At 40.2% G+C, this 23,609-nt stretch overlaps 1 protein-coding gene across 1 annotated transcript in view; it reads right to left on the bottom strand.

Annotated features, from left to right (window-relative positions):
- INSC (INSC spindle orientation adaptor protein) overlaps nt 1-22,905 on the bottom strand; it is a 144,934-nt gene extending 122,029 nt beyond the window's left edge. Inside the window, exon 1 of the mRNA XM_038406380.2 lies at nt 22,714-22,905. Coding sequence (XP_038262308.2) covers nt 22,714-22,889 — 176 coding nt within the window. The 5' untranslated portion in view covers nt 22,890-22,905. The remainder of the gene's footprint in view (nt 1-22,713) is intronic.
- Between the last annotated feature and the right edge of the window lie 704 nt (nt 22,906-23,609).

Here is a 23,609-nt window from a genome sequence, read left to right on the forward strand (position 1 = left end):
GATTCCTATTTCAGCATCCTTCGTTCCATGAGGGAAATGCCCCATGCCCTGATAATAAAATTGCTAATCATGACCAGAGACTGGAAGTTGCATATTCTTTATTCTTCAGATCTAAGCACTTCAGCCAAAATTTTCAAAATTGGTGCCCAAGTTGGGAACCTAAACAAAAATATTGTGATCACCAAAGGTGAAACAACCACAACTTTTATTGACTATACTGGGAGCTATGAGTGCTCAGCACCTCTCACTATCAGGTCACTTATTTAAATGCCTAAATAATAAAAAGATTGAGGTGTCAGATTTTATGCACTCACATTTGAAAAATGTTGGTTTTAGAACTGAGCAAACAATGAAAATAAATTTGTGAATATTTGTTTTAAAAAAAAATCACAAAATTCACTAAAAAAATTATTCATGTTTTGCTTTCCATCATTTGTTCTACTCTAGGTATAAAGATCCACAAGTTCTCTGAAGCACCTCACTCAGGCAGCTGGACCAGAGGTCAGGCCCAATGCTTCAGGAGATCCACATAGGACAATAGCGGTCTTACACTGGGGCCCCCACAAAGCTATAAAGCCAACTCTGTGAATATCTGGAATCACTGAGATTAGGAAGCACGGAGAATATTTATTTATTTTTATTCTCATGGGGTTTTTTTGGGGGGTGGGGGGTCAGTCCCATCCCCCGCCGCCCGAGTTTGACCCAGGACACAATAAGCTAAAACACTATATATCAAAAGTATATATCAAGATCAACCCAGGTCAAGATAATAGTCTATAAATATTTGAAGGGCATAGACATTAAGGAGGGTGAAGATTTAATCAGGGACAGTTCAGAATAGTGAAATGAAATAAAGGGAAAAGATAGGCTGAATATCAGGAAGTTCCAGACAGTAAAATCAATTAACATGTGGAATAGTCTCCAAAGGGAAGTGATGGAAGCTCTGTTAGGATATTTAAAACTAGACTGGACAAAATGTACTAAGGAGAATGTACATTTGCAAGGGGTTGAGCTGATAGACTAGAAGGCATTTCCTATGTCTAAAACAACTTTGCACTCAGCAAAGAAGAGGCTTGTTACATGTATGAACTTATTTTCCAATTAGGAAGTCACAAAAGTGCCATACTTTCAAAAGAAAGTAATTTTCTGACTCCCAGAACCTGCTCTGGTCACACGGCTAACAAATACCCTAGAGAGGGCAAACTCCCTTTCCTAAGAGAACAGCCGAATTTTCCCCTAGTATGAAGGAATATCAAGCTAGTATAGACCTGGCACTGAGAGGCCTATCAGGACACAGCCTGAGCACACTGTACTCCAGCAACTCCCCTGCCAGGGCACCCTGGCAGGCCCAGGAACTGGAGACCCCCAAGACCCCACCTCTACCCTACTAACAGCAGCATCAAGAAGAGCTCTGGTACAACTGGCGAGCTGTCCCACACATTTACACTTTAAAGTTTAGTATTCAAGCCTAGTGTTCAAAGATTTGTTTCTAACTGTACAAAAGCTGTTTACAAAAAAGAGTTACCCTTCACAATTGTGGGGGAAAGTGCATCTTGCCTTCTGATTATGTTTCTTTTATTTATTTGACTATCTGGATACATTTGTCTTTCCCAACCCACCAGTAAGTATCAAAATAATTTTTTTTTTGCATTTTTCAAATACCACTTATTTCTTAAATCATGTGTTTCAAAGTGAAGTGAAGTGTTATTTTTAAAATATGTCTATACAGGATATAACAAATCCAGAATCAAACATTTGTGCCCTACATGTGCCCAGCTGAGGTTCTCATTGACAATGAAGTTGAGATTTTTTTTTTGCTTTACAAAAAGGGGGCTTACAACAATCTAACTAGCCATTGAATCCCACATTGCTTTACAATGATGTTTTCCATCCCTCTTGCACAGAAGCTTTTTCCATATGTTAGATTTTGTTTACATGTTTCGTTCCTATCCATCAAGCATTCATTTTGCTCCTGATCTAAGTCCCATTCAAGTTAATGGAGAAACTCCCGTTAACAGCAATGGTGCATATACAATTTTTCCTTTGTGCCCAACACATACAAAACACGCACACGCACACATTTGCAAAAGAAAAGAAATAGCAAACTAATAGCTAAAGCACAATGAATGCAGACACAACAGCACAAACATTTGTTTAAAACCAGGCCTCTATAATCATATATATATATATATACCATCTTATTCAAGTCTACATATATTCTTCATCACAGCATACCTAAATATTGCAAGTAACAAATACAATGAAACAATACTGAAAGCTAGCCCATTTCTGCTAATACTCCTGTGTGTTCTCTGGTCCATCACTCCAAATCACTAAGGGGTAATGTGAGCTGGGAGAGCCAATAGCTAACAGACACCAGGGAATTTAATGAGACTAGAAATGGGGTAAAACCAACAGATTTCTTAAGGCTACTAGCCTGTTTGCAAAAAATAAAGAAACCCAACCCAAGGTTGGGGCATTGTTCTCTCATCTCTTTCTTAACTTGCTCATTACAGGTAACTCAACAACTGATTATAAGATCGTCCTCACCATCCCCAGTCAGCAAATGAGCCAAATTAAGGGAGATCAGGCAATTATGTCAGGAAGCCATTCCCTAAGGGGAAAAATGTGAATTAAAGGCAACAAATATTCTATTTAACACAATACAGTACAAGTATTTGTAATAAATACATAGGTGAGATGACAAGTAGGACAAATCATATTAAAAATATCTCCAAAGATATCTTAAGAATCAGAGTGGAATAATGTGTGTCTTAAAAATTACAAGGTCGAGAGCTATTCAAGTAGTCTCTCAGTTATAGTGAATGATTAAAAAAGTTTACTGAACTAGCTAGTTAGGTGGCAACATAGAAGAAAGGGGTAGATAATAAAGTCTGGTCCATAGATACTCAGATTCTGAGATATGCACATCACCCATTTTTCACATTTCTCAAAAGCTCCCACTCGCTGGATTGACCACTTTTAACAATGTTTTAGGATGCTGTATGAGCAATGACAGCATTTCAAAGTAACGCAGCACATGAGATAATGCACAACATTTACTTGTTCAAACAATTACATAAATATTCAATCTCATAGCAGCCTTCTGCGGTAGGTAAATAAGCATTTTTATTGCAATTCTACAGAAGGGGAAAGAGATAGAGGGAGGTGAAGTAGCTTCCCTAAGCCAGATAGCAAGTCAATTCCATACCCACAAAATAGGATCAGGAATAGTTCCTGACTTCCAATCCCATAATCCATTCACTAGACCATATTGCCTCTCTGGAAGTAGATAGCAAGTTACCTTTTCTCTTGAAAAGATGATCCTCAGGCAAGTGAACTGTCTCTTTTGTCCTCTTTTGGGCCCTGGGATTCCTTCTTTAACTCAGTCTCTGTGTTGGTTTACTCAGTCTGTCTAGGGAGCATGTGTCTTTAAAAGGTCCTTTAAGAAGAAACTTCCTACCCCATGGTGTCCTCTCTGGGCACTGTTTTTCCTCCTCTCTGGTTAGCTCAGTATGCGCAGCCATCTCCAGGATAGCGTCAACTGCTCAAACAAGGCAATGGTCCTAAAACCCAGGGTGAAATCCCAGTAGGGTGACCAGATGTCCCAATTTTATAGGGACAGTCTCGATATTCGGGGCTTTGTCTTACATATGGACCTATTTACCCTCCCTCCCCATCCTGATTTTTCACACTTGCCATCTGGTCACCTTAAATCCTGGAGCCATTGAAATCAATGGCAACACTACAACTGACTTGATTAGGTGTGAAATCCTGGCTCTCTGTGATCATTCCGGGCAGCCAAGCATTATTTCAATTATATTAAGCATGTGATGAGAACAGTGTAACTAAGTTTGATAAAGGCAACAGATGAAATACAATTCTTTATATTTAAAGGAAGATAGAAGGAACTACAGCACACAGTTTCTTGCCAGTAGAATAGTTTGCATTTCTATAGCACTTGCATCGCAGAGCGCACCACAGACATTAAGCAAATCTCACAACAATCGTGTGAAATAGGTAACTATTATTCCTGTATTACATATGGGAAAAACAGAGCGGTTACGTGATTTGCCCAAGGTTAGATACAGTGGAAGAGAAAGGAGTAGAATCTAGGTCTGGGTGTCAAGAGTCCTGTGCTGTTAGCTAGAACCTGGATCATTTTAAAACCAATGTTGTTGAATTGCATGTTAAGCTTGGCAAAGTTGATCACTCACTAAAGTTCTATAGGAACACAGGTTTCAGAGTAGCAGCCGTGTTAGTCTGTATTCGCAAAAAGAAAAGGAGTGCTTGTGGCACCTTAGAGACTAACAAATTTATTTGAGCATAAGCTTTCGTGAGCTACAGCTCACTTCATCGGATGCATTTAGTGGAAAATACAGAGCGGAGATTTATATACGCACACAGAGAACATGAAACAATGGGTTTTATCATACACACTGTAAGGAGAGTGATCACTTAAGATGAGCCATCACCAGCAGCGGGGGGGGGGGAGGGAGGAAAACCTTTCATGGTGACAAGCAAGGTAGGCTATTTCCAGCAGTTAACAAGAACATCTGAGGAACAGTGAGGGGTGGGGTGGGGGGAGAAATACAAACATTCAAAGCGCAACAATCTGATTTTGCATCATCAAATATTGATAATAGATAACAAAAATTACATGACAACCTCAAGCTTCACAATGCAGATAGTCTGTACCTTCTTGCTACTCTGTTTGTGTTCTTCCCCTTCCTCCACCCGCAGCCCTTCATCACTTCTTGAAGAAGCAGCACATCCTCTCTCCACACTTAACCCATTAAGACCAATGGAACATTCCTGCAATCAGTGCTCACTACGCTCTGAGATACTAGAAAATATGTGTAGACTATAGAAGAGCCACATTCATGGCCACATATGGCTGTAGTGCTTTTGAGATTGAATATGACTGCATTTATTACAGGATTCAGAACTTAAGAGTTTGGAGCCGTGAAGCTATATAGGACAGAGAAATCATATGGTACCAATATACCAAAATCAAGCACACAACTGTCTCTAAATTTAATTCTGTGATATCTAACAGGGTTTCTTCTTTCTATGCCTTCATACTCTATGTGAGAGATCTTCTTACATATATCAAGTATATGATGGCCCTAGGAAGGAAAGTGTAAGTACTTACAATAATAATTATGCAGGGAAGACCAACCACATTTGAGTTAAAAGCAAAGAATTTAAGAGGACAAAGACAACTTTGTAAAAAAAAAATTGGAAAAAAAAGTCTACTGTGACTAATTAAATGTATCCCAAAACCATTTCCATATGCCTTTGTGTTACCAAAATCCTCACAGAATAGCTGTGATATGAAAATTATAGTGCTCTAACTACAACAGAAGCATTCGAAAGACTGAAAAAAATCAAAAGCATCTGTGTCAGGTAGTGCGTCATCTACAATATTAGACACAAACAATAATGAGAAATCCCACACATGGCAGAGAGGTTAATGATCTGGTTTCAAAACTGTGCTCTGAAAATAGCACACAGACAAGGAAAACCAATGTGAGTGGCTAATGTCTAGATACCTGATCAAGAGCCTCCCTGAAAGATGCTACTGAAAAGCAAATATGAGGAAAATGAGGGTGAAAACAACTGCAAATCACCACAGAGAATGTATGGATACTTCAGAGAGGTCATGAAGCTACTGAGGAAAATTTGAAGCTGTGTGCTCTAAAAGTTACAGTTTGAGCCAAAGCCAGAGGATGAGGATGGCCAAAAGAGAGATTGAAAGTTTATTTAGACAAGACTAATATGTTGCTACTTCAGTGTAAAAGATATGTAATACCACCCAGGAAGTTTACAGAAGGGATAAAAAAGTGTCACAACAAACATCTATATGAAAAAAACAAAATGAACTTACAGAGACATTCCAATTAAAATACTGAATCACTTATTAAACCATGACAGGCTTCAGAGTAGCAGCTGTGTTAGTCTGTATTCGCAAAAAGAAAAGGAGTACTTGTAGCACCTTAGAGACTAACACATTTATTTGAGCATAAGCTTTCGTGAGCTACAGCTCACTTCAGCAGATGCATTCAGTGGAAAATAAAGTGGGGAGATTTATATACATAGGGAACATGAAACAATGGGTGTTACCATACACACTGTAAGAAGAGGTTCTGTTTTTGAAGTTTTTTTTGTTGAAGAATTGGAACTTTTAGGTCTGTAATCGAGTGACCAAAGAGATTAAAGTGTTCTCCAGCTGGTTTTTGAATGTTATAATTCTTGATGTCCGATTTGTGTCCATTTATTCTTTTACATAGAGACTGTCCAGTTTGACCAATGTACATGGCAGAGGGGCATTCCTGGCACATGATGGCATATATCACATTGGTAGATGTGCAGATGAACGAACCTCTGATAGTGTGGCTGATGTGATTAGGCCCTATGATGGTGTCCCCTGAATAGATATGTGGACAGAGTTGGCAACGGGCTTTGTTGCAAGGATAGGTTCCTGGGTTAGTGGTTCTGTTGTGTGGTGTGTGGTTGCTGGTGAGTATTTGCTTCAGGTTGGGGGGGCTGTCTGTAAGCAAGGACTGGTCTGTCTCCCAAGATCTGTGAGAGTGATGGGTCGTCCTTCAGGATAGGTTGTAGATCCTTGATGATGCGTTGGAGAGGTTTTAGTTGGGGGCTGAAGGTGACAGCTAGTGGCGTTCTGTTATTTTCTTTGTTGGGCCTGTCCTGTAGTAGGTGACTTCTGGGTACTCTTCTGGCTCTGTCAATCTGTTTCTTCACTTCAGCAGCTGGGTATTGTATTTGTAAGAATGCTTGATAGAGATCTTGTAGGTTGGAGAACACTTCAATCTCTTTGGTCACTCGATTACAGACCTAAAAGCTGCAATTCTTCAACAAAAATACTTCAAAAACAAACTCCAACGAGAGACTGCTGAATTGGAATTAATTTGCAAACTGGATACAATTAACTTAGGCTTGAATAGAGACTGGGATGGATGGGTCATTACACAAAGTAAAGCTATTTCCCCATGTTTATCCCCCCCCCCCCCCCCACTGTTCCTCAAACATTCTTGTCAACTGCTGGAAATGGCCCACCTTGATTATCACTACAAAAGGTTACACCTCCCACCCCCACTCTTGGTTGGTGTTTGGTTTAATTTATTTATTTCATTTTTTTTAAAAAAAGAACAATTTACCTCAAATAATCAAAAACATTGATGAATGAAAACCTGGTTAGAGGAACTGAATTAACACAAAAGAGAACCTTTACAAGAATGGAATTAACTGATGAGTGAAAAGACAAAGTTGCTAAAGCTTCAGTTTTAGCCACTGATGATTTCAATCTTCATCAAATTAAAAGCCAGATGTTCTTGTGATTTCTATTGTACGACACCATTTCTTAAGCTTTATCTCATATTACTTCTTAGAGCTTCCATGATATCTTATGCTACACAACTTGCTTTAAAATTACAGGGGTATAAGTATAAAAGACAAGGTTAGGAAAAATCCTACTTTCTGGCAATTTGATACAACCAAAACTGCAGTCACTACAAGTGAAATGTAATTATTGACTGCCCATAGGCCAAGATGCTGACCTAAACTTTAAAATGCTGAATGCAGTTACTGACTGGGACATTTGACCCATGGATGAAAATGGGCTCCTTGTCCAGGTTTCTTATGAATGTCAGCCAATAGAGGATCTCTTGACATGGTCTCTACTTTGCTAAAGTTTTCCTCTGGCTTCACTCAACATGCTATATAACACACTGCAATTCCAAAAGGGTGCATATATGGGTAATTATGTAAAGCTTTAAAAAAAAGCAAAAGAAAAAAAGAGCGTGATCTGGATTTAATATTTTTGTTGCAGATGAGTTTTAAATCCTTGAAATGGGAAACATTTTATTCACTATAAATGAAGCTCCCTTTCTGTGGCTATAAAATTCTTAGTTGGAATTGTTATCATTATAAGATAAATCAACATGAAATGAAACAAGGATAAAAGGTCATTGAACGAGGTATCATTAGTTACTCCAGCCATTCTATAATGGCACAGAATTCTTGTCACCAAAACATAGCTGCTGTGTAACTAATATAGTATCCTCTTTTTCCTATGAAATACTATTTCTAAGATTTATTACAAAATAGGCTTTTGCAAGAATAATTTCAATTTTCCAGCAAACATTTTATTCCTGAATGGTATTTAAAACCACAACCACAACAGAACACACAACAACAACAAAATAAAGCTGTATAACAAAAATCTAACTACATCAAAAGAGAATGGGGATTATGCAGCATTTTAAAATAAAATACAATATTCAAAATACTAAATATTAGGCTGCTTTCAACTCCAATCTATTTTACTTTATACACTGTATGTATGTTTCTCAGATTTTTTTAAAGTATTCATACAAATGATTTTTTTTAAAAAATCATTAAATACTCATTCCTGATATTTTCCAAGTGAAGACTGTATTGACTGTCAGGGATTCTGTTTCAGAGTGCATCCGATGAAGTGAGCTGTAGCTCACGAAAGCTTATGCTCTAATAAATTTGTTAGTCTCTAAGGTGCCACAAGTACTCCTTTTCTTTCAGGGATTCTGCTTTCTCATTAGCTGGACAACAACTACACATGATAACTAGCCTGTAAAATGCAGATAGCAAATACACACAAGTACTTTTGAGATAGGGAGCCCAAGTTTCAGACATGGGTGAAAATATTAGGTACTTAAAACACTTTATTACAATAATAGGTGCTATAGAAAATTCAAAAATAATTAAGCACTTATAGTACGTGGCTGCATTAGGTGTATAAGCACTTACATGCACATATGGTCCCTAATTTAGCAAAGTATTTAAGCATGTATTTGCATTTAAACATGTACATAAGTGCTTTGCTGAATATTGATAGAATTCAGCACATATCTAACACCGTTCATGTGCTTACATATTTTCTGAATCCTTGGGCATTCTTGGGAGTTAGGGGCTGGACAGAAGTGAACAGGGCTTCAGGAATAGGATAAAGATAAAGGGGAGGGGCACAAGGAACAGAGTGATAGTATCTCAGTGCAGATGATATGCAGAGATGGAGTAAATGGGAGATTTACAACCTCTGAAGGGAGTTGGTGGTGAGGAAAAAGAAGGGGAAAGGACAAAGATGAGGAATATCTGAATGAAATACACACCATGAGCCTGATCCTGCAAACCCCTATTTTTGTGAATAGTCCCACAAAAATTAACAGGACTACTGATGTCAGTGTGGATTACTCATTGATTAAAAGTTGTGGGACTGGCCCCTAAGAAAGTAGTTAGCTGAATGAACTAGGAACGTCTGGAAGAAATAAGATATGAACAAAAACTGTTGCCCAAAATTCATTGCAAAACTTCCAACAAGACTTAGTTCACTTTTATAAGGCAGAGTTTGTTTTCATTGCCATTTCATGTGTCCCAACCCCAAATAGATACCGCAGAGACAGGATCAAAACAACATGGAAAAAAATATAATTATTTTCAACCTGGATGAAATGAAGAGGAACTAGAAATCCTGTGAGAGCCTATTCTTCTAGTGCTTCCCATGCAGTTTCTAATCCACAGTTAAGTACCTGATATTTTGGACATTTGTCTGAGCTGACATGAAACTCCAGCCTTTTTTAATTTGACCATCAGTACTTCTTGGATGACTCTAATGTGTATCTGAAGTTCTCAGCTCTTGTTTGAAGGCTGTATTGAAATTAACAAAGAAAATGTTCTCAAAAGTTGTTGATAAAGAGGTAAACAAAAACCCAAAGGGCCAGATCCTCACTGGTGGTAAACTAATGTATCTGCACTAAAGACAATAGAGCTATGCTGATTTACACCAGTTGAAGATCTTTTCCAAAGAATTTTAAACAGTCAATAAAATTTGCTTCCCCTTCAATTAATCACTTCCCTGGCACTTTTGATTTCATAATCCAATTATCTCCTCTATAATCCAGGAAGCATCTTCCAAAGGATAGCCAAGACCTGAATTTTTAATGTTAAGAACAAGCAGAGAAAGAGTTTTTTAAAAAAAAAAAAAACCTCTTAGGCCTACAAAATAGGGCAAATTTTTGTTTTCAGGTGACCTTTAAAAAAATTAGTATTTTCAGTTGTTTATATATAGTCATTTTAAAACACCAGAAAGTTCTGGTTTAAAAACATGGCATGGCCTGAGATATCAGTATGTGACAAAGTGCACACTTGGGATTAAACAAGGTTTTTGACTCAATACCTCAGCTGGCCCCTGTCCAATATAAAGCTGTGAACAAAGATGAGTGGTTGGAACAAATACATGTCTGAAGAAAATCTGTCTGCTGGGAATATGGAACTAATTAAAAATAATCACTGCTAGGTGTTTGAATAGGGTGATTCATTCAAACTTTTCAGTACTGCTTTTGGAACGAAATGTTGCTTCCTGTTTTTAGGAAGAGACATTTGAGGGTCTAAACCAACTTTAAATACCTCACTATACCATAAAAAAAGAGAGAGAGAGAGAGAGAATGAATCAAGTGCTGGCCGGGAGAGTGACTGCACAGCAGACAAACAACTGTTACAATGATTAACACTCCAAATTATACCATTAGTTCCACCTGGCAGCAGGTGTAGAAACTCAGGATGTCAAAATCCCCTCTAATCTATACCATATTAGTCTCCTAAGAAGCAAAAAATGCTCCAGTGCATGGCATGTACAGATAGCAATAGTCTTCACTAGAGGCTGTAGCAGCTGGCAAACACCTGAAGTATTTGTAATTTCATTTAGCAATAGTTTCTTTTAAAAGCAAGTTTAATGCTTTGAAGTCTGGAAATATGGTGTTAGAAAGTGAAGGCCTTCATTTATGCATAGAACACAAAAACAGCATGAGTAATACCTATGAGGAAGGATGGTCTTGTAATGATGGCACTGGACTAGGAGGCAGGGCACCTCAGTTCAAATCTTAGTATATCACAGATTTTCTGGGTCACCTTGGGTAGGTCACATGATCTAATTCGGTCTCAGTTCTCCATCAGTAAACAGGGAACATAGTACTACCCTACCTGACAAGGTTCCTAAATTCTCCCTAAGCTGCGTAGCCATGCAGCTGCCTATTAAGCGCCACACAGGTGCTCAGGGCTGCTGTGGGGAGACATGCCTCTCCCCAAGCCCCAGATCTGCTGCGGCGCCCCTCTCCCAGCCCCATCCTGCTGTGGCTGGGGGACAGTGGCCCCACCCCCAACCCTGGCCTAGCCCAGCAAGGTGAGAGAGGGGCCCAGGTGCTGCTGCAGGGAGAGAGAGCTGGGGGGCTCCGCACCGTAGGCCTGGGGGGCCCCACTGCACCCCAAACCCCTCATCCCCAGCCCCATCCCAGAGGCCACACCCCCAGCCAGAGCCCTCACCCCCCCACACATCTCCAACCCTATGCCCCAGCCCTGAGCCCCCTCCCACACTCTGAACCTCTCAGACCCACTCTGCCACATGAATTTTGTTATGGGCACCAATATCACCTCCACATTACCTCCATATTGGTGCCCACAACAAAATTCATTCCACACATGGGTGGGAAAAATTAGAGGGAACACTACGTAAATCCACTTTTGTGGAGATGCTTAGATACTAAGATGGCAAGGGCAAAGGACTGAACCATTCCATTTCCCTACACCATGTGTTATGTTTGCTAAGGACAGTCAGGAATGCAGAATCAAGCCTACATTGTTGGAAGGCTCATCATGTTTCTCATTTCTCAAGTCCAATGATCTCAGAAGAGAGAGAAAACTTTGTTCAACTGTGCATAGGCTGCACCAAGTTCATTAAACTCATTACAATTCTTAAGGTCTCTGACTTGAACAAAAATAGCAAATTCTATTCTATATAGGTTCTTATACTGCCCCCATTACCATTGTATCTCAATAGATTTTTACCATTACTCCCATGGGTACTCACCTGGGAGAGGAACATGTGGCTTCCAATCCCTGTTCCAATGAAAGAATGAAGATATAAAAAAAATTAGTTTCAGCGTGCATATATAATATTATAGATATTTAGACCTGTGTGTGGATTTAAAACCAAAGGTTTCTCTCTTTGCAAAGAGATGTGGTATAGAGGCCCACTTTTCTGACTTAGGATAGGTCTACACCACAAAGTAAACCCAGGTCTGTGGCACTCACATCTGCAGCTATATTCTTACCAAGCTTGCACTTGAGCATCCACACTGCATTGTAGCACAAGCCTCATACCTGGTCCTGGAGGTACCTGAGTGGAAGTTTGAGCTCTTATTCCAGGCCAGCAGTAGAGTCCCATCCAAGTATGCTAAGGAGATTTTTTTGGTGTATGGTGACAGACCAGCACATTTACAAATGGAGGGAGCTAATGAGCTACAAAGACAGCCCTATTAAATACGCCCTGCCATGGAATGCAACCAACCATTAGACTAGATCATCATGTCGGTCCCTTCTGGCCTTGAAGTCTATGAATTTCTACTCCATGAGACGTTTGCATGCATCATTATCCAGGATGAGGTGAAAATTAGTGGCAAAATAAGTAAGATGCTGATTTAGGATGGAGACGGATTACAGGCTCCTTAGAAGTACCCTGAATTATTGCACAGATCCAAACTAAGTGCATGTGGACTCATACATAATACAGGCACCACAAACTAAATACTATTTGGACTCATAATGCTGAACTCATTCTCTGCTACCATTTGGGTTCACAATACAGACTGCCTGGGGCCCTTCAGCTGTGCTGGGGGGATGGTCCAGCATGATTGATTTCCAAACTGCTGTAATTGGAGGAAAGGTTCATAAGTTTACTGCTCCAAACCCATTAGTCTAACAATATGCATTCATCCAGTAAAGTTTCATGCTAACTGCTTAGCTTCCCCTCCCTCATTTCCCAGTATCTATCTGAAATGAATCCCACTTAGTGAGGGAGTGGAGGAAGGGTGAAGATCTGCTAGGGAAATGGCATGGCTTCTACCCTCAGTGGAAGCACACAACACCGCACAGCTTCTAATACTTTAGTTGGACATAATCAGGGCCGGCTCCAGCTTTTTTGCCCCCCACAAGCGGCGAAGGAAAAAAAAAAAAAAGCCTGGTTGAGCTGCCACCGAAGAGGAAGAGAGGGACTGCAGGGCCCACTGCCGAATACCCGGACGTGCTGCCCCGATGACGGATGGAGTGCCGCCCCTTTCTATTGGTCTCCCCAGGCATCTGCTTCCTTCGCTGGTGCCTGGAGCCGGCCCTGGACATAATACTAAAAAGGGGGGCGGGGAATTGCTGGGTTAACAAAAAAAAAAGAGGGCAACCAAAACATACCATGATCTTCAGCTGCAAGCTGCTCTCCTGGGCCATTCAGAAACATTTCCTCCAAACATGGACCCAAGACATGCTGTAGCTGCTCTGGCAGCATAGCTTCATCAGCAACCAGCATCAGTACCAGGGTTTGGCTGCTTGATCCAGCAGCTGCAGGTACTTCTCCGGCAGTATAAGCTTGCCATCCCCACTCAGCAGGTTGTTGTGCAGGACAGTGGGCTCTGCGTTTGCCACAGTTCCCAACATCCAATTTAATTCCTTGAAGAAGTAGGTAGAGAGGGAGTTCCCTAAGGTGTGGTTATCACCCCTGGCTTTATGGTAGTCAGTGTACAGCTGCTTGACTTCCTCCCCATATTACTAAGCAGTCTGGTGGATCCCCCCAGGCCACCAATCTGAGATACTGTTGTACCCAGGGTACAATCTGGCATTCTTGCTGAAACCAAGTGTCTTGTCCTTCTCACATCATTTTTTAAAAAACCAGAATCCATCTGTTTTCCCCTGGCCAACCAGCAGTGCACTTGGTGTTAGACTTCTTTTTAGTTCTTCCGTAGCTAACACATAATAGGGTTAACTACATTTCCAGCGGAGCAATTCACGTGCAAATGAAGGGTTAAATGCCAATAGCTGTATATGAACCAGAAGGTTGCTTCTGGTTCCTAGGAATATTGGGGATGGAAGGGTCAGAATGCACAGACCTACAGAGATAGCGTTGTTGAACTCTAGACACAAATCTGGCAACCCAAGCTTCAATTATATCCATGCTGCAAAGTGAGCAAGTTTAGACCCGCACTATGATAGGACTCTGGCTCAGACCCCTACCCCTCAGAGGGTTGGCAGATCAGAGTCCCAAGCGACTTCTGGCACAAGTCAAAAGACTGAATGTAGACGGTAGGGGGTGATTGGGCTTAAACACAAGTCTGAGCCTGGATTTACCATGTAGGGTAGACATACTCTCAAGTGTACAGCTATGATCTTCTTTGAAATATCCTGAATAAAGAATACCTTACATTATTTCACACAACCAGATCTCTTACTACGACATAAATATCACGAGAAATTTTTTTTTGAGATAAAGATAATGTCTATACCAAATGGTGTCTTGTAAAAGGGGAAGTGTACTAGGCTTTGAGAAAACACTCTTGTTGGTTCATTGGCTTTTGACCAACTGGCTCCTAGTATATAGATTTGTTCCTACCATTTGTAGTACATCTACAATTTTAATTTAAAGACTTCTAGCAAATATTCTGTACAAGACATACACTCATTTACATCTTGCAAACACTGTATAAAAGAAATATAGAAAAATAGAATTATATAAAGGCTATATCCCAGAATCAATACAGTAAATACACTGGAGGTAAAAATATGGTTTTATGGTTAAGGAGGTGTTCTCCTCAGACATTTTTGATACCTGTCATTGCACCTGTTAACATTTGATACCTGTTAACAGAAAGTAGAGATTTCCCTAGAAATTTATTTAATTCGCTAAAACATTTCATTTAATGAAGGAACCAAAAACATGCTAATTTGAGCTAACATTTTCCAATCATCATCTGCATGAAAGTAATTGTAAGTATCTTTTAAAATTCAGTAAATACAAATGCAATCTTGTTTTAACATTACATTATGATAATTTATAATGTTATTAACCATTTTGGCATTAGTAATAAGGTCTATCCCTAGATTGGTTTGTTGACCTGACCTGAAAAGTTTTGTTTAAAGTCAGTTCAGCATTAAACTGCCTTTCCCAATTGTGCCACATTGCCTCATGGGAATTGTAGTTTTGGGCCCCACTCTCGCCTATGAGCTGGGTCACCTGGCCCATAGTTCAATGTAGGCTCCCCTCTGACCAAGCTGCACAATGCATCTTGAAAGTCACATGACTGAAGGTGTGTCGTGAGACATGGCCCATACGGGAGATCAGACATTTGTTTAACTACCCCATTTGTTTTCACATGCAAAATTATGGGTACAATTTTAGACACCAAGTTGAGGTGGCTGAAAACTCCTGGGCCAAGTTTTCCATTCATTCAGCACAATCTATGATAATGAAGGTCTTAAAAAAAATGAATGGAATGTTCCTCCTGTTTTTCCAGCAAGCTCAGTTTTTGGTGATTGGCATTATGTGACATACAGCCATAGATCTATTATCATCACTATGAGTTCACATAGCTCCTTTCACTAGTAATTGATACAGATTCTTTATAAATGTAATTTATATAGCTCCATTCACCTACTGTATAAAAATACAAGGAAACACCTACAGATAAACTCTAATGCAAACATGAAAAAACCCAGGTAAATAAATTAAGATAACTGGAATAAGTTAATGCATTAAGTCTAGATTTTAAAAAGAGCTGAGAGCCAAACTAAGCACGATTTTCTTGATGGCAGAGATCAAGTTGCTCTTACGACAGAATAGTTAAGCATCTCTCTTTGATAAGTTATCAGAATACTGCAGATACAGAGTACATTTTAGAGAGCAGCACAAAGCTATAAATATGTATAGGGTGACCTTATTTGTATTGTTCCTTCTTAGGGCTCTGTTCCTTAGTCTAACAAAGAAAGGAAGAACATCCAACAAAGGGAGGAAGGATTGCCTTTTGGTTAAAGAGAGGACTGGGAATCAGGAAACTTGCAATCTATTCCTGATTCTGCCATGGACTTCCTCTGTGACTCTGGGCAAGTCACTTAATGGTAAACTTTTTGCATTTGGGGAACTAAATGTAGGAAAAGGCGGCCTGATTTTCAAAGGTACAGCAGACAAGTCACTAGAGTTAAATAGCTAACTTTGGGTATCCAAATATAAAAGGATTGCCCACTGGACCTTGGTTTTCTCCTCTGTAAAACAGGGATACAATATTTATCTAAGTTACAGGGTTGAAGTTTACATTTGTTCATGTTAGTAAGGTGCTTTGAGAGCTTCAAGTGCAAGACACTATAGACTGAAAATGGTATTATAATATGGTGTTCAGAGCCAAGATTTAAACCAATTGCAAAATGAAGACAAGCCACCTGCTCCCATGGGTGTTTGATAGATTTTTTTCTGGCCTGAGTACTCACTAACTAACTCCTGACCTTTAAATAAAACTTCTTTATTTATATAATAAAATATATTGCCCTTTATAATTCCAAAGCAAAGTACAAACATGACTAATTCCTCTCTAGGGTCACATTTCATTTTTAGAACTAAAAGCTTATTCAAACCTCGTATTAAACTTTTCTGAAGTTGTTAGTTTCTGCAGTCAGGAAGGCAAAGTGCCTTCAACCCACATTGAATTTCAGGGGCGCTAAGATGGGCAGCACAGAACTCACACTTCAAGAGGAGGGAAGAGGCCAACATAGCTTCAACCACGTTGTATCCCCAAGATCTTGGCTGTTCAATGGTCTGAAGAGGCCCCTAAATAATTTAGGCAGCCCCAGTCTAAGCCTTCCCTGGGGGCTAGCCTATGGGCCACAGTACTGCCCAGAATCTACATACTGCTGTGGGCTACAGCCCCACTACCAAGACACCTCCAACCAGGTTTTGGGAGAGGGTCCTCGGGAAGCAGCCTTATGGCTGTCTTCCATGATTCCTACACCTGGAGAATCTTCCCCCAGTCAAATACAGGGCTTTTAGGGCCCTGATAGACCATTTTGGCATAAAGCAGGAGTGAGGATCTCCAACTAGAGATGGTTACATCCTACGAAATTAAATTGCTTAAATTGAATACAAGCAGATTAGCCTCTGTGACGAGAGCCGAGGCCAAAGAGAGTCTATCCTAGCAGATGAGAGGTTCAGATGCACAAAATATGTTTTTTGGGTTTGTTTTTAAATGTAGACAATTTCTCATTATGCATTTTATAAACATGAAAGTATGTTTAGGTAGTGTGTATTTGCCATCCTAACAATAACCAGTGAGTCGGACTTTAAACTAAAGAACCGTGTTAGGTCCTCTTTAAATTTCTTGAGCTCATGGTAACGGTTTACCATCCATAAGGAGCTTTGCAAAAAGCCACAAATATGATGGAAAAAGAATGGCTGCAGCATGAAGTTTAAACAAAAGCTGATCAGCCTTTTGTATTTTACTTCATTACCATGTTGGGGAGGGGGAAAATCAATGTCTTCCAATACCTCCCTATTTGGAAGAATTCCCTAGAAACATGGAAAGAATTAAAATGCAGTAAAATTTCTGAGAGAAAGGTTGATAGAAAATAGTTCCCATCAATCAGGAGTTTTCAAAAACTAAGCTAAGACATTACAGCAGTATGTCGAGCATATTTAAGGAATATACACCAAAACAAGCTGTATTGAACTGACCATGACTATCACTCTGAAAATGGCATCTGCATGAAACATTTTTCTCTATTCCCTTAAAAGACCAGTGTTTCATATTAAACCTAATAATAGTTCTGGAAACCATTTAAAACAGCGCTAACTGAAAAAGGGATAATTTAAATTTACTTCTAAATGTTTTCTCTCATAAAACTCATATTGGTCACTATGTGTTCTTAACTTACAGAGATGGAAAATAGGTTTTTATAACAGTGGTTTTGTTTTTCTCCTTTAGTTGTTTTTTTTGGACATACACTAAGTACTGTTTCAGAGTAGCAGCCGTGTTAGTCGGTATTCGCAAAAAGAAAAGGAGTACTTGTGGCACCTTAGAGACTAACAAATTTATTTGAGCATAAGCTTTTGTGAGCTACAGGTCACTTCATCAAATGCATTCGGTGGGCATCCGATGAAGTGAGCTGTAGCTCACGAAAGCTTATGCTCAAATAAATCTGTTTGTCTCTAAGGTGCCACAAGTACTCCTTTTCTTTTTTACTAAGTACTGTATATATCAAACCAGATGTCAATTAGAGAAGATAGGTCTGACAGTACGCTAGAAAACCACTAGCGAGGTGACTCAATACACCAGGGACTTCCCAAACCAAACTGTGATTTCCCACAAAATCATAGTGGAGAGAAAAACAGTGTAAACAATTGAAACATGACAGGAACGCAATTTAAGGGCCTGTCCTGAATTCTTGCAAAATCAACATGATTAGTGACTTTAATAGCAATTGAGGATGCACAACATGGTATTCTTTTATGGATAGAGGATATCAGTACTAAATTGACCATTGTGGAAACAAAATATTTTTTAAAAAGCGGTCTTACAGACTCCTAGTGGGATGTTGGGTTATAAAGAGTTGAACTCTTTATAAAAATTTATATTTATAATTTTAAATGCCTCACAACACAATACACAGTGCCACATTTCCTGTTGGTTAACACAATTCTCTCTCACACACACGCACACACACGAATACAAAGCCAGAATCCTGAGACAAACTAGACTAAGCTATAACAGCCTATGCAAACTAGGCTAAGCTATAACAGCCTATTTCTTATTAGTTAACTAAGTGTTATTCTGAAACTTGACTCAGTCCTCATTTAAATACTATTCTGTCTATATTATTCCTTTTACAAGTCCACAACAATTGTTTCACAACTCTGTTTAAATCCCACCAGTTAAAGCCATTATATTGTGGTTTTCAAATTGCAAAGACTGTTTTGCACCATCCTTGGACCTTATTGTACAGTCAACCCACATGCATGAGTAAGTAGTAGGAGCGCTTTCCCCACGCCCACCCTGTATTTTTCCTTCCCCAATACCAACTCCCTTCTTTCACTTTTGTCTCTTTTGTTACTTTAGCATCCTTTGAAACACTCACCACTCTTTTGGTCTAGTTATGATTATGACAGACTGCAATCCATTCTCCCTCCTCCATTATTCTCTCCCTCTCCTTTTTCTTACCAGAACAAACCTTAACATTTAAAGAATCCCAAAAAACAAAAACAAAAACCACACAAGAGAGCAGACATTTCTGAAAGAGTTTTACTGTTTCGGGATTCTTAAACCACCTCTATGTTTGGCTCAGCTACCACTAGAGGAGGACAGAGCACTACATTGAGTGGGTGTGAGTTATACAAGGAATATCTGAACAAAATCATAATTTCACTTTCACTGAGGTTAGGAATGATTAATTACTTCTATAGTTGGGTTTTCAGCCGTCTAAATAGGGTACCATTCATTATGATGACTTTCATCACTGTGAGCCACTAATCAGATTGTGATACTGTAAAGCAATTGAAATGGCTACATTATTGCTACAAATATAGTCCGACATTTAACAAAAAAAAACTTAATTCATGCTCTCTTTATAAGCAGTCAAGTTGTACGCTCTAAACGCCAAACTGCACACATGGAATAGGAGATTTACTAATAACTTTGCATGAATACAACCCAGACTTACCCATACATACTCAGCTCTTTGAATGTATGTTTTTTTAAAGTTTGGATGTTTTGATCCACAGAGAAACTCATTGAGCCAAACCGGAGCAACTGGACTTCAGATATAGTACTCAGTGTTTATCTTAGCTCACATGTGTATGACATCTGTAGCCTTTTATTTTATTTGAAGTGAATTTTGTAATGTGGTATTACATCACCATAGGTTCAGCTCTGGTGGCTACAGTTTCAAGCTTAACAGAGTGAAAGTCACTTCTGCTACCTGTTTCAGGTTTAGAGTTTCTAGGAACACAAAAACCAAAGATAGTGACCATACATACATTTCACAAGTTCAAGGTTAGTCCATTTTACAAGTTTCATTAAAGTTACAATTAAAGTGATTACCGAAACATATAGAAATTCTATACAGACCTATGCACAAGTTACAAATATAGTTATACTCACATCCTCCTAGATAGTGTTAGTAGGATGACCAGCAAGCAAGGGTGAAAAAATTGGGATGGAAGGTGGGGGATAGGCACCTATATAAGACAAAGCCTCAAATATCAGGACTGTCCCTATAAAATCAGGGCATCTGGTCACCTTAAGTGTTTGGGTCTGATGGGTCTCATGGATTGGTCATCAGAAGAGGGATGGTTCCTGCAGGAGTTTCCCCACAGAGAGCTCAATTTTCCTAATCTGGCACCCTCTTTTTATAATGGCATTTGACTATACCGCATTAGCATTTATGCACATAGGTGCCCTAACTGCAGGGTGCACTATAAGAAAAGTGTGCCTACTGGGTATTTTAAAAGCAAAAATTTACTTTGTTAATTTTTTGCAATATCATCCATTGGTACATCTTTTTCCCCCGTAATCTTGTGGCATAGGGTCATTCTTTGGTAATTACTTATGTCAAGCATGTCTTAACCCTATGGGCTAATATGGCTAAGCTAAAAATCTCACAGGCCTCAGCCTGTAGCCCTTGCGTTTCAATCCTACTTACTTAAATACCTAATACATAATTATCCCTTCTAACTACTGATCAATCTTATAATCCTATAATCTTATAATTATAATTCTATAATCCTACAATTTAACTCTATTTAGCATACAATGAGATTATATATTGTGGCAAATTGCCGGCACTACTATGATGGGTCTCGCACTTTCTCTTCTGGGGGGAGGGGTTCAGGGCACCGTTTCTTGCCCCTGAACTGGGGTATTAACTGCCCCATTAGTGTTCTAGAGGAGGGGAGTGGAGAGGGAAGGACCCAGGCCCGCCCTCTACTCCGAGTCCCAGCATCTTCTTCACTTCTGTCCCTAATTTCTTCCCTTTTAGCTTTCGGTAACCGGTACGGTCTTATCGTCACCCTTACTCCGGGCCTGGTAACAATATGACCTTGGACCAGTGTTGTAAGGCCCAGCTGTGTACAGAACACATCCTGGTTCTGTTGGATCATATCAATGACCTCTGTTCATTGTTCTGGAGTTAATTCAGGAGATATCTTCACCTGCCCCTGTGGGTCGTCTGTCTGGGCTGGAGCTCCCCGAATGACCAGGCACGTCTCCTGGTCACGCCAGGGCTTCAGTAAGTTGATGTGGTAGATTTGCTCTGGCCTTCAGCGGTCTGGTTGTCTGACCTTAGAGTCCACCTCCCCAATGACTTCCACTATCTCATATGGTCCATGCCATCTGGCTAGGAGTTTGCTTTCTGCTGTTGGCACTAGCACCATCACCCGTTCCCCCGGCTGAAATCTCTGTACTTTTGCCTGATTGTTGTAATATGTCTGCAGGGCCTCTTGTGCTTTTTCCAAATGTTCTCATACTATAGGGGTTACTTGAGTTATTCGCTTTCTCATCTGTGTCACGTGCTCAATAACATTCTTTCCTGGGTTGGGTTGTTCTTCCCAGTCTTCCTTGGCAATATCCAATATTCCACGTGGGTGGCATCGGTATAGTAGTTCAAAGGGAGAGAAACCAGTGGATGCCTATGGGACTTCCCATATAGCAAACATTAGATATGGTAGAAGGGTATCCCAGTCTTTTCCGTCCTGAGCTACCACCTTCCGGAGCATACTTTTAAGGGTAAGGTTAAGCAGCTTGACCAGTCCATCTGTTTGTGGATGGTAGATTGAGGTCCGTATGGCCTGGATGCGGAGTAGAGTACTAAATCTTTCATTAATTTTGACATGGTCCTTGGTCTGTCAGGATCTCCTTAGGGATGCCCACTCTGGCAAAAACCTGGAGTAGTTCTTTTGCTATTGCCTTGGATGTGGGGTTTCTTAAAGGAATGGCTTCAGGTGCTTTAATTGGCTTCAGGTGTTTTAATTAATTTATAGCAAACTTTCTTCCCTCTACAGGAAATAAGGCTCCCTTCTAACACTCTCCTGCTGCCCTCTGGCCATGCTGTATCACAATACATAGTGTGACAAAGTTCCTCCTCTACCTTCGAGGGTCTTGCGCTTATTGGCGGATTTGCTTGCCTTGGAGCTTCATGGCAGCCCTCAGCTTGGCCGTTTTTCTGAACCTACAGTCCAGGTCAACTCCTCCTGGGTCTGATCAGGAGTTGGGAGGATTTGGGGGGAACCCAGGCCCTCCCTCTACTCCGGATTCCAGCCCAGGGCGCTGTGGAATGCAGCTGTCTAGAGTGCCTTCTGGAACAGCTGTGCGATAGCTACAACTCCCTGGGCTACTTCCCCATGGCCTCCTCCCAACACCTTCTTTATTCTCACCATAGGACCTTCCTCCTGGTGTCTGATAATGCTTGTACTCCTCATTCCTCCAACAGTCCGCGTTCTCACTCTCAGCTCCTAGCGCCTCTTGCTCCCAGCTCCTTACATACGCCACAAACTGAAGTGAGCTCCTTTTTAAAACCCAGGTGCCCTGATTAGCCTGCCTTAATTGATTCTAGCAGCTTCTTGATTGGCTGCAGGTGTTCTAATCAGCCTGTCTGCCTTAATTGTTTCCAGAAAGTTCCTGATTGTTCTGGAACCTTCCCTGTTACCTTACCCAGGGAAAAGGGACCTACTGGGGATAATATATCTGCCTTTTATCACTCTCCTGTAGCCATCTGGCCTGACCCTGTCACAATAGATATAGATATAGATATATAGATATAGATAATTAATTATAACATCGCACAATAAATCACATCAGCACTTACCGCTGAACGGGCAGTGGAAGGGAATCTAAGTAGTCATCACCTTGACAAGCCATGCTTCTCAGTCTGTTAGTGTGCTTCTTCATAGGCCAGAAAATCGAAAATGAAATAAATAAATCAAAACAGTATAAAGTCAGACCGATATAGTACAATAAACTGTCAATCCACTCTTTTGACATACAGTAATAATATTCAATTGTGTACCAAAATAATCCATTAAGAACAACTCAAAGGGCCTGAGTCTCCTTACACTGAGAATGCTTAGCATCGTTCTGGCAGGGAGTCAGGCCAGAAAGTACATAACATTGCAGAACACATAGGATTGCTGTGCTCATGAGATTCTTGTATTATTGCACAGCACAAAGTCACTTGTAAGGAACATTTTCATTATACTAGTATGGGGACTGTGAAGTGACACAGGGCTGTTACCCAGCCACCTCACTTCTCCCTCACCGAAATTGCATCCCGGGATCTCCCAGAGGCAGCAGACTCAGATTACAATGCATCAGGCTATTGTGTGAAGGATCAGCTCAGGAAGTATGTTAACACTGTTTTAGCAGCATACATAGATATGTACATTTTTATGCATTAAAGGAGGGGGGCAGGATAGGCCCCTGATGTCTAATGATAAGTGTTAACATACGAAATGCTATACTGGATGAGACCAATGGTCCATCTAGCTCAGTATCCTGTCTTCTGACAGTGGCCAATGCCAGCTGCTTCAAAGGGAATGAACAGAAAAGGGCAATTCAGTGGCACTGGAACATTTTTTACAGTGTGGTTGCTGAAAGCCAGTTCCCACCCCAAACTTTTTACCTCATCAACCCCTTACTGCTGTCCGTTCCACGCAAACCCCAGAACCGGGGCCAGGAGCGGGACCCTGGCTCTGGGTGGGGCTG

Source organism: Dermochelys coriacea, chromosome 6 (genome assembly GCF_009764565.3).
Source record: "Dermochelys coriacea isolate rDerCor1 chromosome 6, rDerCor1.pri.v4, whole genome shotgun sequence".
Classification (NCBI taxonomy): domain Eukaryota; kingdom Metazoa; phylum Chordata; order Testudines; family Dermochelyidae; genus Dermochelys; species Dermochelys coriacea.